The following is a 22,886-nucleotide window of genomic DNA, read 5'->3' on the forward strand; positions in this document are numbered from 1 at the left end:
TAGTCATCATGCTCCTCACAAGAAAAGCTTCATCAGTTGCCTTTCCAGCCTACAGCTGATGAGCTGCACTTTCTGACAAAGCATTTTAGCACAGAGAGTGTACCAGATGAGGAGGGACGGCAGTCTCCAGCTATGCGGCCCCGCTCCCGCAGCCTCAGGTAAGGGTACTCTTCCCTACTGCCCTAGTCCCTATAGGCTCTTGCATGGTGCAGGGTTCAGCATATATCCCACAAAGAGCCATGATGGTAAATGCCTTAGGCTCTGCAGTCAGCTCATGTCTACCAAACTGAGTCACTTTACTGTTCAGTACAGGTAAGTTCCTCGGGTAGCTTCCTTAAAACTTCATTTACAAAAAGATCACAAGCCATAGCTTGCTGACTCTGGTCAGACACAGCCAAAATTTTAGTGAGTCAAGTACAGTAACACTCAATTATTTTGGTGTCAAGTACAAGGTAGCTGGCTCTCTTTTACCCTCCAAACTACATTCAGCAAAGGAGGATCATGATATCAGTTCTGAAAATGAACGTGGCTTTTAATCATTAAGTTCAGGTTTTCTTGGGTTCCTGGAAAATGATGAATTCACTGAAATACAGGTTGGAATTCCAGAGGAACTGTACCTCCCAGGAAGAATCCCATCAGGTAACGTTGGTACTGCAAGTGACAGGGAATCATTGTCTAGGTCACAAAGACATAATTCAGACTCACAGATTGAAAATGTGACTGGGGGTGTAAACGTAAAAGATCAAGAATACAATGCAAGTGTGGGTCCCAGGGGTTTTCCTGGTTTCATAAAGGAACAACTCACAGGGACTGTGGGTACCTCATGAGCTAATTGAGATTGTGAGGACTCTAGTGACATTCAGGGAAGTCCCTAAACAAAACAAGGCCAAAGGACAGTTCTAAACATAATCCAGCTGACAACTGAGCTCAAGTGTCTAGGCACTAAACTGGATATCCAGCTATTTGACTCGAGATTTGAATGTTTCAGGAGACATGAACAAAATATGCTAGATAGAAAGATATAGGTTGCTATGAAAACTAATTAAAGGCTGAAAAATTGCTGTCTATTTTCAGAAAAAGACTTAGACTTAGGACTCATGGCGGCTTTTGCATCCTCTAGGTTGGACAGTCAAGGTAGCCCACTGGCTGTAGCTTGTTTTAGAAATGAAAAAGGTATACGCAGTCTTTGGATGCTTATTGGATTTGATACCTAGGGCATGTACTAATCCCACTAAGCAAAGCTATAAGGACAGGGAGTCCTTCTCTTAAAGAGGTTATCCTAGGGAAGCCAATCATAGATTGACTGACAAGTGAACTCCCCTCTTAGCCATGGCAAAGAGCAGTGTGAAGGCTACACCTCTTGCAGGAAGGTAGCCTATTCCCACATAATATCACTTTAAATATATAAACAGATGTGCTAGGAGCTCTACAAATAAAGGAAACCTGGAACTTAGCTCTTATTAATGTAAGAGTATGTGAGATACTTAAGACAGTTGGAACTCAGGGCCTTCAGAGATGGCCATGTTTCTCCTTGATGTTTCCGTGATACTAAAATAATGATTGTTTCTTTCTTATTCAGTCCTGGGCGGTCCCCAGTTTCTTTCGACAGTGAAATAATAATGATGAATCATGTGTACAAAGAAAGATTCCCCAAGGTAAGGATTTGTTTTAAAGGAGAAAATAATATCCAAGGATGACTACTGATAGCCAACCCAGCAGAAAGACCCCAGAGTGAGTGCGGAAGCAATGAGAAAGGTCACCAGCTTTAAAGGCTTCTAAAGGGGCAGGGGTCTTGACTGAAAGAGTTTCTGTTTCTCCGCTCCAGAGCAGTGGCGAGTGGAGCTTGCTAACTTTTTTTTTTTTCTTTCTCATGGTTTTTTTTTTTTTTATATTTAAAAATTTCCATCTCCTTCCCTCCTCCTCCCCCTCCCTCCGCTCCTCCTCCCCCTTCCCGCCCCTCCTTCTCCCCCTTCCCTCCCCTTCCCTCCACCCACACCTCCGGAGTGGGGAACCCTGATGGCTTGCTAACTTTTGTGTTAGCATTTTCAAAATGAAAAGGAAGATTGGTCCTGTCCAAAGATAGTTGGGAAATAGTATTTATACTTCTGCTACAAACCTCCTTGAGTTCAGAACCAGGAAACCATGGGCCTGTCTCCACTTACCCTTCCCCTATTCTCCTTTATTTTTTTAAATTTGCCTGTTTGTGTTTTTTGTTGTTAAGGGGTTTGTTTGTTTTGTTTTTTGAGTCAGTCTCACTTTGTAGCAGGAACTATTGATATTTAACCCAGGCTAGCCTCAAACTCAATCCTGCCCCAGCGCTGGAGTGAATTTGCAATTCTGATCAAAAACTATTTGCTGTATACTCATACATTGTATAATTATATACTTCTGAGGATAGACTTGTTCCTACAGAAAGCAATTAACCTTGTATTAGTCAGGGTTCTCTAGAGTAACAGAATCTCTATATAAAAATGGAACTTACGGGTTGAACAGTGGTGGTGCATGCCTTTAATCCCAGCACTCAGGAAGCAGAGGCATATCAGATTTCTCTGAGTTCGAGCCTAACCTGGTCTACAGAGTGACCAGCTAGAACTCCAAAGAGAAATCGTGTCTCAGAGAACAAAGAAAAGAAAAAGAATTTATTAGACTGTTTTACAGCTCATCCAACAATGGTCACCTATGAACAAAAGGTCCAGTAATTAAGTGTTGTTCAGTCCACAGTCCACAGGGCTAGATATCTTAGTTAGTTTTTTAGCATACACCAGAATCCCAAGGAAGTAGACTCTGGTGCCAGTGAAGGAATGGACTTGCTAGCAAGAACAAAACAGACCAAAAAAAAAAAAGGTTTCTTCCAGGTTGGAAGTAGATCTTCCCACTTCAAATGATTTAATTAAGCAAAACTCCTCACAGGTGTGCCCAGCCATTTTGGGGTTTTAGTAAATTCTAGATGACAACCAAGACAACCAAAATAGCAATCAGAAGCCTATCCGACAGATAATAGGGGGCCGAGGTGCTCAGGCCTCCTTCATCCTCTCTCTGTCCAGGCCTTCCTGGATTGTCTGTCCGTTTGTATCTGGGGTACATGCTTCCTGCTGCTCTCAGAAGTCCTTCTCTTAAACTGTCTAGTCTCTTGCATACACATGACAGCTGAGGAAGATGACAAAAATGCTTCCTGCTTTTCTTTCTTGACATGTAACAAGAACCCAGACCACCTGCATTTGTCTCTACTCCACTTTTCTGCAAGATTGTGGACAGATTATTTAACTTCCCCGAGCTTCATTTATCTCATTGACTACTCATAATAATAGAATCCTATTAGAAATACTCAGTAATATAAGCTGTTATTCTGTTTAATCTGTTTTCTCTGGTCTCCATGTGGTAGCCTTGAAGTAGACACAAGAATAAGAACAAAAAAAAAAAAGAGCAGGAAAACATCTAAGAAGCCTTGTTATTGTGCTTTATAATAAAATTCCAGAGTGTGCAGTGTTGAGAAATGTATCTCGCATATCTCATCCTCTTTGTACAGAGATATGCATTTATACCTAATACTGTGTGTTGGTAATCACAGATCTTTCTTTGTCCTTCATATAAGAGAGACTGTTGTTAAAGAAAATGTGTTCAGATTCCTTCCCTTTCTTCTCTCTCTGCTGCTCTCACTTTTTAAAAATCCCTCTATACACATGCTAAACATACTTTTGTGTCAACATATTAGAAGTCAGAAATCACCCAATGACAAAGACGTCAAATTCTAGAACAGTTAGGGGTCCAAGAGAGCTCTAAACCAGACCTCCATTCTTTGCTCGGGAGGAAAGAGAACTTTTGTTTCCCAGGAAGCAAAATTGACTGAGGATTGATGATGCTTGAGTGAGATAAGGAGCAACAGGAACTCTGGGCCAACCCCAGAGAATGTGTAATAAAGTGAATGGTATGAAATACGGCCAGTAAGAGACTAGCAAACCTGTGTGTTTACAGAATACTGAAAATCTTGCATTATAGGGTATGGCAAGAGACAGGTAAACCAAAATGATAGAGGGCCTTGAAGGTGTTGGGGCTGAGTTCTCTGCAGTGACTTCTTCATGCCTTCTCTCATTAGGTTTCCCAAGGTAGCATGAGGAAATAAGGCACACAAAGATCCCATCCTTCAGCATTTGCTGCAGCTAAGCTGGGACTGGAAGGGAATTATCATCTCTTTTGTTCCCAGGCCACTGCACAAATGGAAGAGCGCCTAGCCGAATTCATTTCCTGTAACACTCCAGACAATGTGTTGCCCTTGGCAGATGGCGCCCTGAGCTTTATTCACCATCAGGTGATTGAGATGGCCCGAGACTGCCTGGATAAATCTCGGAGTGGCCTCATTACATCACACTATTTCTACGAACTTCAAGAAAATTTGGAAAAGCTTCTGCAAGATGTAAGTGTATTAATGTAGGGACTGTTGAAACTTCCACAAGGTAATCTCAGAAATTAGCAGTGAGCCCACTCTTCCCAGCTGCTGGCTACCACCAGGTCTCCTTGCAAGTGTGTAGGAACTTCCAGATTTGGTGCTGATGAGCTCATATCCCTCTGTAGGCCTCTCCATCACTAAAAGAAGCCTGCGTGGTTTCAGAGGAGAACTCAGTTCCATGAATGGTTTTTCTTTCTTTTTTCTTACATAATTTATTATTTTTATTTTATTTGCATTGGTATTTTGCCTTCATGTATGTCTTGCAAAGGATGTCAGATCTTGGAGTTACAAACAGTTGTTAGCTGCAATATGGGTGCTGGGAATTGAACCCAGGTCCTCTGGAAGAACAATCAGTACTCTAAATTGCTGAGCCATCTCTCCAGACTGCCTGTGCGTGGTTTTCTAAAACCAGAGCTATTACTCTGCCTTAAACTCCAACATTGGCAGTTGGAGTCTACCAGTACCAACTAACTTTTTTACCAAAAGCAAAAAGTGCGGCAGAGGTTGACCAAATGTGATGACCCACAGCTTGAATCCTACCTCTTGAGAGACTGAATCAGATCCTAGTGGTTCTAAGCCAGTCTTGTCTACATATGACAAGTGTCAGGCCAACCTAGACTACATAGTGAGACCTTATCTCAAAACAGACAGACACAAATAATAATACAAAATACAGTAGTGAATATATGAACTGTCTTCTACTGAAAATCATTTATTTCAGAACAGCTTTCTAACTATCCTCAACCCAGGGTGTAACATGGGGGCCTGCTTGTTGGGGTTTCTGTCCCGCCCAGTACCCCACAGCTGGCAAGTCCCAAAGAAAATCACACAGAGATCTCCATAAGTTATAAAACGGATTGGCCCATTAGCTCAGGCTTCTTATTAACTCTTGTAACTTATATTAACCCTTTATTCATATCTACGTTAGCCACATGGCTTGGTGCCTTTCTCAGCCAGGCAGCTTACATCTTGCTTCTTCGGTGGTCTGGGCAGGAGTGCGAGGAATGGGCTTCCAGAATTCTGTTCTCATCACCCCACCTATATTTCCTGTCTTGACCGGCCTATACTTCCTGCCTGGCCAATCAGCATTTATTCAAAACATGATTGACAGAATACAGACAATTCTCAAGAGTTGATAAGCCTGAGCTAATGGGCCAATCAGTTTTATAACTTATGGAGATCTCTGTGTGATTTTCTTTGGGACTTGCCAGCTGTGGGGTAGGGCTTATCCTATAAATATGTCTATTAACTGAGATTTCATTGACACAGGAATGCTAGGAAGGATCCAGTTAGTTTTCTTTATAAGTTGAATTCTCTTGCTTTTGGGATAGGTTTTGCTAATCTTGTCCAAAAAATTGCTACAAGCTCTTTTTCAGGGTTTACTTTCTTCCCATAATTTGTCAATTTCATCATTATTGAAAGATACTATAATTTCTGCTGGGCTTATTCCTGCTAATTGACAAAGTCTCAACTTTCCTTTTAGAATTAACTCAAAGACCTTTCCATATAAGTTTTAATTTTTATTTGATTTATGTAGTGAAAAGATCCATTCTAAGATAATATCTTTCCTCTGCATTAAAATTCCTTTAGGGGGAATGTTTGGAGGATAATATGACCACAGTGCAGCTAAGATTCAAATCTACATAATCCACATGTGTCTTCTGTAATTTCTCTTCAATCTAAGCCAATTCTCTCTCAGCCTCAGCTGATAATTCCCTGGGTCTAGTTAAGTCCTTGTCACCACTCACAGTTTTGTTGACATGAATTGGGTCATCAGGACCTACCCCAATAGTGCCCTGCATATGGGAAATGTTCCCTAGCAATTAAGAGTCTAAAATCAAACTCTTCTAATTTGCTCCTTTGGGGGTCTTATTTTTTTGTAAGCCTATTTTATAACCTAAATAATTAATAGAATCTCTCTTTGTATTTTTTTTTTCAGGAGCAATTTGTAATCCCCAACAAGTCAAAATTTTCTTTGCTTCTTCAAACATTCTTTGTAAAATATCTACATTTGAATCAGATAGTAAAATGTTGTCCAAGTAATAGTAAACTATAAATTCAAGAAATTGCTTGCTTATCATTTCCAATGGCTGACTTACAAAATGCTAGCACAGGGTAGGGCTATTTATATTCCCTGTGGGATAACTTTCCATTGATATCTCGTAGCAGTCTGAGAATTATAAGTAAACAATGTGAAGCCAAATTTTTCTGCCTTGTAAAGGTATAATAAGGAAACAGTCTTTTAAATCAGTAACTAAGATTTTTAGGCAGTAGAGAAGGCAAAGGAATGCCAGACTGTTGAGAGCCCATTGGTTGAATTCATCTTCTTAACAGCTCTTAAGTCTGTTATCATTCTCCATTTTCCAGATTTCTTTTTAACAACAAATACAGGAGGAGAATTCCAAGGGTTTGTCGGTTCTTCAATATGCTGAGCATTTAGTTGCTCCTGTACCTTCTGTTCTAAATCCTGCAGTTTCTCTGTTGTTAAAGACCAGTGTGTAACCCATACAGATTTGTGTGTCAACCATTTTAAAGGTAGGGCTTTTGGTACCTTTGGAAGATTAGCAGCTGTTGTGCCCTGTTCTTGTACAACCTGAATGGTTGGTGACTGTTCTTTACAATATCTTGTAATATTTTTCTTGGAAACATACATTAATTTATGGTTTGTTTCTAAGATTAGGAAATGTTAATTTGAGCATTCCATTGCTATAACAAATCACATCCCTACAAATTTATTGCTTTGTTAGCCACATATGGCTTTAATACTCCTCTCTGTTCTTCTGGTCCTATACATTTGCCTCAGTTTGTGCTCTGCTTTGTCTGAGATAAACTTCCAATCCCTAAAAGCTGAACATTTATGTCTTAAGAGGCCAATTTTGATGCCAAGATTCTGATGAAATTATTGTTACATCCACACCTGTGTCTACCAGACCTTTGTTTGGATTTTTAATTTTGTTCTTTGTTCATTTAGAGAAATTTGCCAAAATATCTGCTTTATTGTTTCTCCTGAATTTTTTGTTCTCTCTTCTATATCTGCTCTATTATCCAGAGCAATGTGGTTTCTTAAAATAGGTATTAGGTTCATTAATTGCTCTTGGAAGGAATTTTGTGTTCGACGGTAGGAGACTATTGAACTGAATTTGGCCCTGAGGCCTGTAAGAGGCCCCTCACATAGTCTCCCAATGGCAAAGTATTATCTTGAATATTCCTTGTTGACCTACATTCAGTAGTTCAATGCCTTTCTTTGCCACACCTGCTTAATCCAGAAGGGAGGGATGTTTTAAATGAATTATTCTTAGAAAAAACATTGTTTCTAGGAATACCCTCTCTACAGTCCCTTTTTTAGATGATCTTGTTTTGCCACAATTATAACATTTGACATTTTGGGTTTTCCTCAAACCTCTGGAAATAACTTTCCTATCTATATATCATCATGCTTACAAGATTCTATATATTTTTTATATTTATTTATTATGTATACAATATTCTGTCTTTGTGAATGCCTGAAGGCCAGAAGAGGGCACCAGACCTCATTACAGATGGTTGTGAGCCACCATGTGGTTGCTGGGAATTGAACTCGGGATCTTTGGAAGAGCAGGCAATGCTCTTAACCACTGAGCCATCTCTCCAGCCCGAGATTCTATATTAATCGTATCTTAAATCCATTCCTCCAAAGGTGCTGACCTTGCCTTTAACGGCCTAATCATTCTTTTGCATAAAGAATCGGCATTTTCAAAAGCCAAAGATTCAATTATTATTTGTGTAACTTTCTAATTTGGTAACATTCTGTTTACTGCTGTAGAAAGTCCATGAATGCTTCCTTTCGGCCCTGTATAACTTTAGTAAATGACTTGATTTTCTTTTCTATTTCCCCATTTCTGTTCCAAGCATTCAAAGGGTGTGGTCATCATATATGGCTTGCCTTTCTATAGTAGCTTAATCTTCTCCAAGAAGTTGATCTTGGGAGATTACCCTACCTCTAGCTTTATTCCATTGTTAATAATCTTAGCCTCTTACCTGAACCAGGTACTCCACTGTAATCGTGGACCAGGCTCTAAAACACCTTTAACCAATTCTATTCAGTCTTTAGTGATAATACTATTTCAAACTGACCATGAGTTTTACATTTGCTTCACAAAAGGTAATGCATGCCATGTGAGACTGTTGCTTCCTGAATCTCCTTAAATCTAACATTGACACAGGAGTGCAATTAACTGTAACAGAACTTCTGCCATTTGGCAATTCCTATAAGGTTACTGGACATATTAAGGCTGGTTGTTTGAAAACCCTAGGCTGATCCTCTCTATTCTTATAACGCAAAGCTAAAATTGGTTCTCCATTAAATTCCTCTGTCTGGATTTGAATATCTCTGATCTGTTTAATTAGGCCTGTATCTTAGCACTCAGATTAACCAACCTTTTTTTTTAAAAAATATTTTCTTATTTATTATGTATACAATATTCTGTCTGCATGTATGCCTGTAGACCAGAAAAGGGCACCAGACCTCATTACAGATGGTTATGAGCCACCATGTGGTTGCTGGGAATTGAACTCAGGACCTTTGGAAGAGCAGGCAATGCTCTTAACCACTGAACCATCTTTCTCCATCCCATTAACCAACTTTTTTAGTGATAAAACAAAAATGATAAAGCTGATGATGTTTACAATTGACATTACATAAATCCCATCTAAATTATCCTATCATTTAATCATTCCATTTTAAACTGTCTCGCATATTGTCATATAGAGACCCAAATCCCTCCACTGTAAAGTATTTGTCCAATTACCAAATTTCTTCCAACTCTTATTTACTAAGCTCTTTCAATAGAGGAGAGAAATTCAGTGCAGACTGTGTCTCAAAGAATTTGCTGTTGACCCTTCATCATTCAGTTCCATATTTCTTCCTGTAGTTAGCTCTGTGCAGTCTGGTCCTGTTTAACCCACCCCACAGTAGGATAATGGTGTAAGCAACCTTTCTTTTCTGTGTAGGCTCACGAGCGCTCAGAAAGCTCAGATGTATCCTTTGTGCTACAGCTGGTAAAAAAGTTGATGATTGTCATTGCCCGCCCAGCTCGTCTCCTGGAATGCCTGGTGAGTCGACTTGGTTGATGTATACGTGGGGAATAGGGAATGTAAAGGAAGTGTCTTGCCAATAAAAACAAACAAACAAAAGACAAAACTGGCAGTACCATTAACATTCCTATGGTGATTATTTTTTAAAATATGATTTGCAAGCACTGGGGGGGGGGCAGCAGTAAGAACTATTAATCTTGCCTACCCCCCATGCTAAATCAGCTGTGATTGAGTATATTCCAGCAGGGTTCCAGGCTGACCACCTGAACATACTGACAGTGCTACCTGGCAAATAGAATCCAACTTGTAACAAGTGACTAGGCTAAACTGTCTTAAAGTCAAAAGGTCTTGCGCGTATTTCTAAGAAGACTACACTATGCTTAGAAAATCATCTAGAGGTGACCTATAAGACAGCTTTGTTCATGATCTGTAACTCCTGTTTCTGGATGTTTAGGGACCGGGGTATATGCTTTAATTTCTTTCCCTATGATATGTGCTTTAATGCCAAGAAAGGCAGCAGCATGCACTTGTATCTTGCCCCACTGACCACCTCTTTTCTCTGTTACAGGAATTTGACCCTGAAGAATTCTATCACCTGTTAGAAGCAGCTGAGGGTCATGCCAAAGAGGGACATGGAATTAAATGTGACATTCCCCGCTACATTGTTAGTCAGCTGGGCCTCACACGGGATCCCTTAGAGGGTGAGCATGCTTAAAGAAGAGATTTAGCATGACCCTCAGGGGTCTCAGGACTACAGGAGATGCTGTGATCTCCACCATTACACAACCTTTCTTTGGAATCACTGTTCATATTTGCCTTTTGTATTCCAGACAACCTTCCCTTAGGCCAAGCTAGGTTGGATTTACAGCCTCAGATCAAACAAGGTCAACAAGGAAGGACCATGATCAACATTTTAAAAAATGATCACCTTTCTACATACTTCCCTCTCCTACTGGCCACCTAACAAGCCTCGTCCAGTTTTGCTTTAGAACTTAGCTCTGTTCTTCTGGATTTCATGATGAGCCCCTGTATGAACCCTTGGCTTCCCTGTCCTGCTCTGCAGTTCTACCCCTATCTGCTTACTTTCCTGCCCCAATAAGTTAAATAGTCTTGGCCTAAAGGATGGGTACTAGAAGCCTCCCTTCGTTAGGCCCTGTTATCCAGGAAATGCCCCAAGTTGGAGAGAAGCTTTTCTAGACTGAGCCAGGCCTTGTGAGTGGCACTGACCTTCTAGAAATAGTAGAGTAATAGCACTTGCCTTATTTACTGATGATAGAACCACAGAACTAGGTTTACATTTCTGGCTGTTATAGTATCAATACCTGTCCCACATGCGCGTGTTGTGTGATCTGAGGGTGTTGCCGAATTGCCTATCACTGCTATGCAGTTTCCTCTGCTCTCCTTGCTGTGTTTCAGAGATGGCCCAGCTGAGCAGCTATGACAGTCCTGATACTCCAGAAACAGATGATTCAGTGGAGGTAAAGATCTTGAGCTTCTGCTGCAATCTTGGAGACTGAGCTCTGTGAAGCCCTATAAATTTGCTTTAAAAGAATATCTGGGAACTGGAGCAATAGCTCAGCAGTTAAGAGCACTCGCTGCTCTTCCAGAGGACCCGGGTTCAATTCCCAGCACACACATTGGTGACTCAACAACCAACTATAATTAGTTCTAGGAGATCAGTACCCTCCTCCGACCTCCACGGATACAGTCAAACATACGTACATGTGGACAAATACTCATACACATAAAACAGCAATAATACATTTAAAAAGTAAGTCTTTAACAATAAAAGGAACAGCTAAAGGAATGGGTCGTTGGTGCTGCCAACAGTGAGAAGTCAAAGGTTTCTTGGAAAGAATAGGCAGAAGCTGCGTGGGTGCTCAGCTGAGACTGGGTACATGGCTTCCCCAAGCATATATGCTCTGAAGATCACACCGATTTCCTTTTCCTTTGTCTTCCAGGGTCGTGGGGCATCTCTGCCAAGCAAAAAGACCCCCTCTGAAGAGGACTTTGAAACCATTAAGCTCATCAGCAATGGCGCCTATGGGTAATGGCATGGGTTAGATTATGACCAGGATTGAATCAGCCCTTGGTCTCTTCTGAAAGTGTATGATTCCCAATCCCCTGGGAAAAAGATGCCCCAAGGTGAACCCATTCCCTCCTTGAATTCTGGAATGTCAAGAGTTCAGTTTCCTGTGGCATCTGAACATTGGCTCTTTCCCCGGGCCACCTGTCTTGGTAGCACTCCTCTGAGTTCTGGAAACATTGAGCTGGGTCCTCAGGACCTGCTCTGCCAGGAAATTGAAGAGTTAATTGGGCCAGAAGCCCAGATTCTTCTTAGGAGTAAGCATATCCTCAAGATTTTTGTTGTTTTGTGCACTTAGGCGGGATGAAGAGGCAGTTTGGGGTTATGGAATGTACAGTTGAGGTGCTGGGCTGGGCTGGCTGTCTTCCCCAGGGCCGTCTTTCTGGTGCGGCACAAGTCCACTCGGCAACGCTTTGCTATGAAGAAGATTAATAAGCAGAACCTGATCCTACGGAACCAGATCCAACAAGCATTTGTGGAGCGCGACATACTGACGTTCGCTGAAAACCCCTTTGTGGTCAGCATGTTCTGCTCCTTTGAGACCAAGCGTCACTTATGCATGGTGATGGAATATGTTGAAGGTACTGTGGGAGCATGGCTTGTGTGGAAGTCAGAGTGTAGTCTGAGCCTTTGGCCTAAATAAGAACCAGCTTCTTTGACCAGTAGTAAAGCTTTAGGCTCCAGCTTTCAAGACCTCTTTCAGTCTCTGCTTAGGAACTCTAAAGACCACTGGCTACAGTGAGCACATAGCTCCACAGTTAGAAAGGTGGACAGATGTAATAACCCAGCAACTAGAGAGTCTGCTTCCCAAAGTCCATGCAGACAGGGATAGAGGCTTTAGATAGCAGCCACAGAAGCCCAAAGTAGGGCTCTGCAAAGATTGCCCCTGCTGATAACTTGTGAAAGGGCCATCCTAAGCCCAGTCAAATAGTCTAGGAATCGACTAGAAGAACAACATAGACAGAGCTTGGAGAGGGGCAGGCAGCAGCTTTGCAGTGGCCCTTCCTCTGACCCTCACTCTGTACAGCTACAAACATATTTTCCCTAAGGCTTAAAGCTGAACTTGAACAAAGCCATGCTTTTACTTCAGTGGGTGTTTGCTGGAGGTTTAAATGTTACTTTAGTCAGAAACGAACATACACATATATTTTAGCAGATTTTTTTGGTGAGTACAGTATTCGCATCCTACAAAACTTAGTCTTATACCTGCAAGTCGTTATGAAGGTATGAAGGCTTGGATTCTTTCCTTCTGTCACCTAAATCCATTTCCTGCTTTCTAGTACCTGTCTCCTACCCATACTAGTAGCAGAAGGGCTGGAGTCACAAGCTCCAGCAATAGACTGTTCTGTGAGGCTGTCTCCTTAGGGACTGCGGAGCCTGAGAACTGACTGTAACAGGGCACTGAAACACGACAGCCTTTCCTCATGACAGCTTGGGCTTTCTACAGGGGGAGACTGTGCCACTCTGCTGAAGAACATTGGGGCCCTGCCTGTGGACATGGTGCGTCTGTACTTTGCAGAAACTGTGCTGGCTTTGGAATACTTACACAACTATGGCATTGTGCACCGGGACCTCAAGCCTGACAAGTATGCCCACTCCTTCTCTTAAGTCTCTTGATAAGTAGTACAAACACAACGTGTTTAGATCATCTTAGAATGGCTACTAGGAAACAGAAGAAACCAAGCATTCAAAGGAATTAGCACATCTAATAATGACTATAGCAAATAGCATTGGACAGGGTAGAGGTAGCACACGCCTTTAATCCCAGCACTCGGGAGGCAGAGGCAGGCGGTGCTCTGTGAGTTCGAAGCTATTCTGGTCTACAGAGCGAGTTCCAGGATAGCCAGGACTATGCATAGAAACCCTGTCTTTAAAAAAGAAGAAAAGAAAGAAAATAGCTTTCATATTATGCAGACTCATGTTCAGATGACCACTCATGCTTGTTAACTGAGTCAGTGGTGTTTTTTTTTTTTTAAAGAGCATCTCTCCCCATTTCCCCTTCAGATCACTTTATTTTTTATATTTATTTATTTATTATGTATACAATATTCTGTCTACATGTATGCCTGCAGGCAGAAGAGGGCACCAGACCTCATTACAGATGGTTGTGAGCCACCATGTGGTTGCTGGGAATTGAACTCAGGACCTTTGGAAAAGCAGGCAATGCTCTTAACCGCTGAGCCGTCTCTCCAGCCCTGAGTCAGTGTTTTAATTAAAAGTTTTAAGTCTCAAATTCCTTCCTTCTGAAATGGAAACAAGCACATTTTCTGTGCTGAGTATTCTAGAAACAGCCTGCCTTCCCCACTCCTCCCCCTGCTTTACCTTCACTGGTCCTGTGAATCAAACCCAAGGTCTCATGCATGATAGTGAGATACTCCACCACTGTACAGCATCCCCAGTTCCAGAACAGTTCGGAGACACTTATCACAGAACTTAGTAGCTTACAGAACATGTTTCTTACTCAGATGGTGAACCAGGTAGGAAACCTGACTTTGTTTTGAATAGTTTGAGTTTGTGGCCTGGTCAGCTGACATGGAGCCCATGAAAGAAGTCAGGACCAAGCAGGGCAGTGGTGATGCATGCCTTTAGTCCTAGGACTTGGGAGGCAGAGACAAGAGGATCTCTGTGAGATCAAGGCCAGCCTGGTCTACAGAGCTAGTTCCAGGGCAGTCAAGGCATCCCCATCTCAATGAATGAATCAATGAATGAAGTTGGGACCAGGGATAGTAATTTGGGAATGCTAGAATTAGGGGTGGCAGGGTGAAGCCCTTAGCATCAAGAAAAATGGCTCCAGCAAAGTATGTAAAACAGTCTCTGGTTTCTAGTTTCTTCCTCCCAAGTCAAGGGCATGGAAAAAGGTTTTATCAGTTTTCCTTCTCCCTGAGATGGATGGATCCTGTAAGTCCCTCAGCTTATGGAAGGATTGTTAATGACTATAGCAGCTTCTTTAGAATGAATGACCTCAGCCCTGGAGGCAGTGTCTTCTGCCAATACCTGTTCAGGTATAGAATGCAAGTGGAACAACAAAGAAATGGAGTTGCAAGGAGGGACAGAAAATGGTACTCACAAATCACGGCTGTTACTTACTTTATAGCTGCCTAGCTCCCCATTTGTGTTTCTTGGTACCATGCAGAGGCTAAATCAGTACTAAGGGCAGCTGGGAAATAACTCCATGATTTTATTTCTGTGGTCTCACAGCCTTCTGATTACATCAATGGGGCACATCAAACTTACTGACTTTGGACTTTCTAAAATTGGCCTCATGAGTTTGACAACCAACTTGTATGAGGGCCACATTGAAAAGGATGCCCGGGAGTTCTTAGACAAGCAGGTAGGAAGCATGGGGAAAACCTTGGGAGTTGAAATTCAGGCCTCAGAATAACCTTGGAGCTACTTGCCTATAATCTATGCCTGAGTATTAACATGGGAACTCTACGTTTTTGCCTTTAGTTTCAGGGAAGCACTGAATAGGTAGCATATTTGGAAAACAGGATGAGCCCTGAGAAAATGGATATAAAATTTTCCCTGGAATTTGGATGAGGTAGCTGTCTTAACTGTTGATACATCTTCTTGTGAGATCCGCCTGAGACACAGCTCTGCTGGGTGTGTCAGGAACACACTTCCACTGGGTGCTGTGCCGTGTTCTCTAGAGCAGCCCATGGCCGTTTTGTGACTTGATATTTCAGGTTGTGGTGGCACAGGTAACTGGTAGTTTCTGGGGTAGGAACCAACTCTAATTACAGATCCAAAGGGGAGTTAGTTTAGCGTGGCGGTTTTAGGCTAGAATTAGATATTTTGGTTAATTAGGAAATAGAGAAACCCTCCTGACTAAGAGCTTTAACTCTGGTTCCCTGGGATTGCTGTTGGTCCTATTTATAGTTAAGGTACGCTGCCTCTTCATTCAGAGGTTTTTCTGCTCCAGTAGTAGGAACACCCCTCTGCTGTCATGCCAGCAAGCTGCCTCAGGATCCTGAGCCAGCCTGCCTTCTCTGTGCTCAGGTATGCGGGACCCCGGAATACATAGCACCTGAGGTGATCCTGCGTCAGGGCTATGGGAAGCCAGTGGACTGGTGGGCCATGGGCATAATCCTGTATGAATTCCTGGTGGGTTGCGTCCCTTTCTTTGGAGACACTCCGGAGGAGCTCTTTGGGCAAGTGATCAGTGGTAGGTACTATCCCAGATCAGTGTGGAGTCAGCTGTGTGCACACAGCTGGGAGGCTCTTGTGCTCTTTCTTCTGAATGTGTGCCTACTAGTCATGTCCTCTTGTACACACGTGCTGTTTCCTCCTGGGGCTTCCCTGTGTTCATGTCGTTGTTGTGAAATGGTGTTCTGTGGTGTCTGAGTGTGAGTTCTGTGTCCAGAGTGACATGCAGGTGAGCTGGAGCTTCAGGAACGGGAAGTCACTGTTTGTAGTGCCCACACTGAATCCAGGAGCAACTGTGGAGACTCCCTTAGGAGGGAGGCAACCTGTAGGACTTTAGGAACTGGGGTCCCAGGCAAGGCTTGGAGGAGCTCTAAACCTGACTTTTTTCCTTCCTTATACTTTTCTTTTTCTGCATCTGCCCACACTATACCCACAATTTTTCCTTTCTCTCTTACCCATGATCCTTCAGATGAGATTGTATGGCCTGAAGGTGATGATGCACTGCCCCCAGATGCCCAAGACCTCACTTCCAAACTGCTTCACCAGAACCCACTAGAAAGACTGGGCACAAGTAAGTTGGGCTTTTCTCTTGTTTCTCACCACTTGGGAAGGGGCCAGGGAGGCTGGGTCTGTGTGCCCTAAGGTTCAGTAGAAAGTACCTCTTCTTGATCCTGATATTCTGCCCTATTCCTGTAGGCAAAGAAGGAAGAGTCCTTGAACTGAGACTTCCCAGGCTTACTTTCTCACAGTCTAGCTTCTCATATGACTCAGTGACCTACACTCTATGCAGCTCATCTGGTCCTGTCCTCTGTCTGCAGGTAGTGCCTGTGAAGTGAAGCAGCACCCATTCTTCATGGGTCTGGACTGGACAGGACTTCTTCGCCAGAAGGCTGAATTTATACCTCAGCTGGAGTCAGAGGATGACACCAGCTATTTTGACAGTAAGACTACTGTGGGGGATGAAGTGAAACATGAACTATCTTTGTTCGGAAATGCCTGTGCATTCCTTGGTCAGGAGCAACTGCTCAGGGCCCTGCTGGTGCCACCAGGATGGGACCAACAAGGGTGCGCAAGTTAATTAAACTGTGTATTTGGTCTAGCCCGTTCAGAACGATACCACCATGTAGACTCTGAGGATGAAGAGGAAGTGAGCGAGGACGGCTGCCTTGAGATCCGCCAGTTTTCCTCCTGCTCTCCAAGGTTCAGCAAGGTGTGACTTAAGGAAGTCCAGGCTGCGAATGGATTGGGAGAAGAGAGCCTGTTGAGGGACATACTTAGGGCAGGCTCAAGGAATTTTGATAGGACCACTTCCATAAAAAGAGATCAGAGGGCTAGGATTACATACAGCAGGAGCTTCTAGGATCATCCTAGTCCCTGCCAGAGTCAGGTCAACAGAACAGCTTCTGCAAATGAGCAACTTGGATGGAGGAGGGCATAAGTGTGTGTGTGGGGGGGGTCCCCTTAAATCTCTGGCTGTCAGATCCCAAGGAGACCCTTTGTTCCTTGGAAATATAGTTGTTGGAGCCATCCCATGTGTCTCCTGTGTCCACAGGTTTACAGTAGCATGGAACGGCTTTCCCTGCTTGAGGAACGCCGGACACCACCCCCAACCAAGCGCAGCCTGAGTGAGGAGAAGGAGGATCGCTCAGATGGCTTGGCAGGGCTGAAGGGCAGAGACCGCAGCTGGGTGATTGGTTCCCCCGAGATGTAAGCACCCAGGGCTCACCAGGGTGGGTTCATCCCTTGGTTGTTGCATCAGATGCTGGAGGGGGTGGGTGTTGGTAGTTAAGTGACATTTGCCAGGAAAGTATGAAAAAATGTATGAAAAGGTCTGTGACTATAATTTTGGCCCTAAGGTAGTCTCAGCAGAGGAAGGAGAGGGAGACAACCTGGGCCACTTTATCCTATAGTACCTCTGTTTTGCAGATTACGAAAGCGGTTGTCTGTGTCTGAGTCATCCCACACAGAGAGTGATTCAAGTCCTCCAATGACAGTGCGACACCGGTGTTCAGGCCTCCCTGATGTGCCTCGTTGCCCTGAGGAGACCAGTAGCACCCCTCGGAGGCAACAACAGGAGGGTATATGGGTCCTCCTACCCCCATCTGGAGAGGGCTCATCTGGGGCTGTCATTGAACGACCATTGGAGAGGCAGCTGAAGCTGGATGAGGACCTTCCTGGCCAAAGCAGTGAGTCTTGTCCAGGTGTGGCCCAGAGGACGGTGAAATACATAGGCTGGAATATACTACAGGGAGGGAGGCTTAGCCACATTGCAGGTCTCATTATTCACTTGGGCCCACAGCCACAGAGGCACGAGGCCATGGGACCCCACAGCTGGCTGAGGAAGCTGCAGCCAAAGCCATCAGTGACCTAGCTGTGCGCAGGGCTCGTCATCGGCTGCTCTCTGGGGACTCTATAGAGAAACGCACCACTCGCCCTGTCAACAAAGTAATCAAGTCTGCTTCAGCCACAGCCCTTTCCCTCCTCATTCCTTCAGGTAAGGCCAATAGGGAACTAAGATCAAACCCACAGGAAGGACACTGAAGCTGCGGGTCTGCAGGAGTCTGTGCAGCAGGTGTCTGGGAGACTGCCCCTTACCATGCAAGTAGAGGTCTTTAAAGATTCGTGCTGACGGCTGTAATGTACATGCAAAAGCTAATATTCAAATCATCAATGTTAAAGGCTCTTGACCTTGAATTGAATACCTTGTCTGACATCTTTAAGCCCTAAGTTGATGTTTTTTGTTTGGTTGGTTGGTTGGGTGGTTTTGGTGTTGGGTTTTTTTGTTTGTTTGGGTGGTTGGGTGGTTGGGTGGTTTGGTTTTTTGAGACAGGGTTTCTCTGTGGCTTTGGAGCCTGTCCGGGAACTTGCTCTGTAGACCAGGCTGGCCTCAAACTAAGAGATCTGCCTGCACCACCACTGGCTGGCGAGTTCTTCATTTTTAAAATGTGGATATATGGGGCTGGAGAGAAGTTTCAGTGGACTTAGGTTAAATTCCCAGCACCCACATAGTAGCTCACAACTGTTTTAACTCCAGTTCCAGGGGATCTAACACCCTCACATAGACATACATGCAGGCAAACATCAATTCACATAATTAAAAATAAATCATTTTTTAAAATGTTACATGGATATAAATATTGAGCTCACAGGATAGCTGTGATGTTTACATGCTAATGTCATGCTTACATAGTCCATTATGTACACATAAGTGCTAGCTACACTGTTCACCTGTACCCAAAAAGTTCTGGGTTAGGTAAGGGTGCTTTGTGAACTCAGGTCCTGCAGAGAAGGTGAACTTTAGGTCTGCCCATGACGAGGAGTGAGCTGGGATCAACAGCCTGGATCAGGCTGGGATCATGGCCAGGTCAAGATCTCTGATCACTAAGTCTTGATTTCTCCTCCAGAACATCACACCTGCTCTCCATTGGCCAGCCCCATGTCCCCGCATTCCCAGTCATCTAACCCGTCTTCCAGGGACTCTTCTCCAAGCAGGGACTTCTTGCCAGCTCTTGGCAGCTTGAGGCCTCCCATCGTCATCCACCGAGCTGGCAAGAAGTATGGCTTCACCCTGAGGGCCATTCGTGTCTACATGGGTGACTCAGATGTCTACACTGTGCACCACATGGTGTGGGTATGTCTGGCCAGGCAGAGCGTTGTCCTCTAACGTTGTTGCTCCCGCCTCCCCTTACAGAACCTATCTGCCCTCCCACATTACTCACAGAAACCAAAGGGTGGTGGTCAAGGGGTCACAGCAGCAGAACCAGGGTCCAAACTAAAGGTTCTTCTCTTCCTGAGACAGCATGTGGAGGATGGCGGTCCAGCCAGCGAGGCAGGACTTCGTCAGGGTGACCTCATCACCCATGTCAATGGTGAGCCTGTGCATGGGCTAGTCCATACAGAAGTGGTGGAGCTGGTCCTGAAGGTTAGTACGGGAAATGTCTGTGTGAGGTGTGAATGCCCTAGACCTGCGAGCCTGAACTAGCCGTAAGGGGGAGTGGGCATGGCAGGTATACATACATGTTGCATTAAGGACAGATGTAGGGCATGCAGAATTTGTGCAGTACAGGACATTTTCTCTATATGGTAATTAGCTTTTGCTGGCCAAGACCCAGTGACTCTTCTAAACTGCAGGTGAGACTGATGAGCAGGACACTCTGAAGTGCCACTTGGAACCACTTTCTAACCTGTGAGGGAAAATAGCACTTGTTAATGTTGGTTTGTAAGAACAGGAGCTGGAGCTGTGGTGCGGCAAAGGGCAAGACAAGAAAATAGCATCCCCCTTAGCCAGAGTGTCATGCTTTTTTCTGCTTGGCTTCTCAGAGTGGAAACAAGGTATCAATTTCAACAACTCCCTTGGAGAATACGTCTATCAAAGTGGGGCCAGCTCGGAAAGGCAGCTACAAAGCCAAAATGGCCCGAAGGAGCAAACGGAGCAGGGGCAAGGACGGGCAAGAAAGGTGAGACAGACTTGGTTCAGAGGTCTACCATGAGAACCTGGGTGCTCACATTTGCTTGGGGCCTGGGCTCCAGGCCCACAGTATGCTGTGTCCTGTGCAGCTCAGCTTTGCCCTTACTTCTACAGCAGAAAAAGAAGCTCCCTGTTCCGGAAGATCACTAAGCAGGCCTCCTTGCTACACACCAGCCGCAGCCTTTCTTCCCTTAACCGCTCGCTGTCATCAGGAGAGAGTGGTCCAGGATCTCCCACACACAGCCACAGCCTCTCTCCCCGCTCCCCTCCTCAGGGCTACCGGATAGCCCCTGATGCTGTGCACTCAGGTACGAGAGGTTCCCTGAAGATCAGAAACCTCCCCTTGAGAGATAGTAATGAACCTGAGCCCCACTCTAAATCTCTTTTGAGCCCACCTTTGAAGATCCAGAAGTCTTGGGAGGAGTTTATGAAGGGGAGTGGATTAAGTAGACTCTAGTCCACCAGTAATATAAAGTGGGCATTTCCAGGGCTACGTTCTGCCTTGCAACTTAGTCACTTCTAATAAGTAACATTGATGTGCTGTTTTCTGTTGGTCTGTCTTTCCATCCATGCGACTATCCAAAGTGGGAGGGAATTCATCGCAGAGCAGCTCTCCCAGCTCCAGTGTACCCAGTTCCCCTGCTGGCTCTGGACATACACGGCCCAGCTCCCTCCATGGTCTAGCACCCAAGCTCCAACGCCAATACCGCTCTCCACGGCGCAAGTCAGCAGGCAGCATTCCATTGTCACCACTGGCCCACACCCCTTCTCCACCAGCAGCAGCAGCTTCACCTCAGCGTTCCCCATCGCCTTTGTCTGGACATGGAGCCCAGGCCTTTCCTACCAAACTTCACTTGTCTCCTCCACTGGGTAGGCAGCTCTCACGGCCCAAGAGTGCAGAACCACCCCGCTCTCCACTGCTTAAGAGGGTGCAGTCTGCTGAAAAGCTGGCAGCTGCACTAGTGGCGTCTGAGAAAAAATTAGCCCCTTCCCGCAAGCATAGTCTTGACCTAACCCACGGTGAGCTAAAGAAGGAACTGCCACCCAGGGAGGTCAGCCCTCTGGAGGTGGTTGGAACCAGAAGTGTGCTCTCCGGGAAAGGGCCACTTCCAGGAAAAGGGATGCTGCAGCCTGCTCCTTCAAGGGCCCTTGGGACCCTCCGGCAGGATCGAGCTGAACGTCGAGAGTCACTGCAAAAACAAGAAGCTATCCGGGAAGTAGACTCTTCAGAAGATGACTCTGATGAGGAGACTGAGAACAGCCAGGCCACACAAGAGCCAAGATTGGCTCCCCAACCAGAAGCAATCCAGAATGTACCCCCTAAAGTTTCAGGAGAGGGTAGGGAAGAGGACACTTTCTTGCACAGGAATCTAAAGAACCAAGGTCCTGTACTCTCAGGCCTATTGACAGGGGTCATACTAGGTTCTCCCCAAATAGAAGTTCCTGGGCTCTCCAAGAGGAGGCTCTGGAGGCCACAAGCCTTTGAGGAAGCTACCAGTTCTTTAGAAGCCTCCAGCCTGAGTAGGTCTGGGCCCGCAAGCCCCACTTCCTCTGAAGGCTGCTGGAAAGCCCAGCACCTCCACACACAGGCACTAGCTGCACTTTGTCCCAGCTCTTCAGAACTTGCCTCTCCTAGTTGCTCTGCCACCTCCACCTCTGGAAAGCCAGGACCATGGTCCTGGAAATGCCTTATTGAAGGTCCAGACAGAGCATGCCCAAACAAGAAGATAACAAGGACAGGTGAACCAGCTAACTCCAAAGATTTGGAAACCACAGTTCCAAATCTTCCTAAGAACCTGTCTCCTAAGCAAGAGAAGTCACAGTCACCTGGTGTCCCTGGGCTGACCTATCCACTTCATGAGGTCCCCAGCCAAAACTGGCTGTGGGAGTCTGAATGTGAACAAATGGAGAAAGAGGAGCCAGTCCTGAGCATTATGGAAGTGCCTGATGCCTCAGGCGACAGGAGGCAGGACATTCCATGCAGAAACTACCCCCTCAGCCCAGAAACTGGGCCCAGCCTGCTCTGGAGAAGCCAAGAACCTGGGGGCCAACAAAAGCATCAGAACTTGGCACTGGCATCAGATGAACTTTTAAAGCCAACATAGCAGTTGGGTTTGCTTTCCTTGCACTCACCTGTGTAATACATCCTCCTGAAAACCATCCTGGCCTTTGTTTGCTTCTTTCTATTGGTTATTGCACACAGGACTCTAGGTCTCAGGCCTGTTGCTCCTGGGATTATAATGATTAGATTTTTATTCTCGGGAAGAGAACCCAATCCAGCTGCATTTCTCGGATCATCTAGGAGCTGAGAGTAGGAAGTGACTCAGGAAAGAGTGGACAGAGTGTAGTAGTACACACAATATACCTACTATGTTCAAAGAACCAAAAACAACTCAAAGTGAAACAAGGTTTACCATCCTTCTGCATAGCCAGCCATCAGTGTACATGATGAGCAAAGCAGCCCAGCCCTGAGAGTCTGTGGTTGGTAGAGCACAGAATGGCCACTGCTTGCTTGGTAAGGAAATTAGCTTTCCTCCCGCCCTAGGCATCATACTCAGTTTGGGCAGAGCTGGGACTAGAATTCAGGCCTCTGACTCTAGAACCTGTATTTATTTATCATCTAACTTTGTGTCTTAGCAAGTAAACAAGAAAAAGTAAAAGGAAGTGAC

The 22,886-nt window shown here is 44.8% G+C and overlaps 1 protein-coding gene across 5 annotated transcripts in view; it reads left to right on the forward strand.

Annotated features, from left to right (window-relative positions):
* Positions 1 to 22,377, forward strand: part of Mast2 (microtubule associated serine/threonine kinase 2) — a 117,839-nt gene extending 95,462 nt beyond the window's left edge. For 2 of the 5 annotated variants that reach the window (XM_038332466.1, XM_038332470.1), the window contains 22 exons: positions 4 to 158; positions 1,580 to 1,655; positions 4,202 to 4,411; positions 9,434 to 9,535; positions 10,086 to 10,218; positions 10,934 to 10,995; positions 11,479 to 11,564; positions 11,976 to 12,184; positions 13,051 to 13,189; positions 14,802 to 14,934; positions 15,603 to 15,768; positions 16,219 to 16,320; positions 16,568 to 16,690; positions 16,850 to 16,959; positions 17,302 to 17,456; positions 17,676 to 17,950; positions 18,049 to 18,243; positions 19,154 to 19,380; positions 19,549 to 19,671; positions 20,070 to 20,206; positions 20,332 to 20,525; positions 20,803 to 22,377. In XM_038332466.1, the coding sequence (XP_038188394.1) occupies positions 4 to 158; positions 1,580 to 1,655; positions 4,202 to 4,411; positions 9,434 to 9,535; positions 10,086 to 10,218; positions 10,934 to 10,995; positions 11,479 to 11,564; positions 11,976 to 12,184; positions 13,051 to 13,189; positions 14,802 to 14,934; positions 15,603 to 15,768; positions 16,219 to 16,320; positions 16,568 to 16,690; positions 16,850 to 16,959; positions 17,302 to 17,456; positions 17,676 to 17,950; positions 18,049 to 18,243; positions 19,154 to 19,380; positions 19,549 to 19,671; positions 20,070 to 20,206; positions 20,332 to 20,525; positions 20,803 to 22,322 (4,632 nt within the window). In that variant the 3' untranslated portion in view covers positions 22,323 to 22,377. Of the gene's footprint in view, positions 1 to 3; positions 159 to 406; positions 640 to 1,579; positions 1,656 to 4,201; positions 4,412 to 9,433; positions 9,536 to 10,085; positions 10,219 to 10,933; positions 10,996 to 11,478; positions 11,565 to 11,975; positions 12,185 to 13,050; positions 13,190 to 14,801; positions 14,935 to 15,602; positions 15,769 to 16,218; positions 16,321 to 16,567; positions 16,691 to 16,849; positions 16,960 to 17,301; positions 17,457 to 17,675; positions 17,951 to 18,048; positions 18,244 to 19,153; positions 19,381 to 19,548; positions 19,672 to 20,069; positions 20,207 to 20,331; positions 20,526 to 20,802 lie in introns of those variants that run through there. The other 3 variants (XM_038332467.1, XM_038332469.1, XM_038332471.1) reach the window with 3 other exon arrangements.
* Positions 22,378 to 22,886: the final 509 nt, after the last annotated feature.

The sequence above is a fragment of the Arvicola amphibius genome, chromosome 6 (assembly GCF_903992535.2).
Source record: "Arvicola amphibius chromosome 6, mArvAmp1.2, whole genome shotgun sequence".
NCBI classification, from domain to species: domain Eukaryota; kingdom Metazoa; phylum Chordata; class Mammalia; order Rodentia; family Cricetidae; genus Arvicola; species Arvicola amphibius.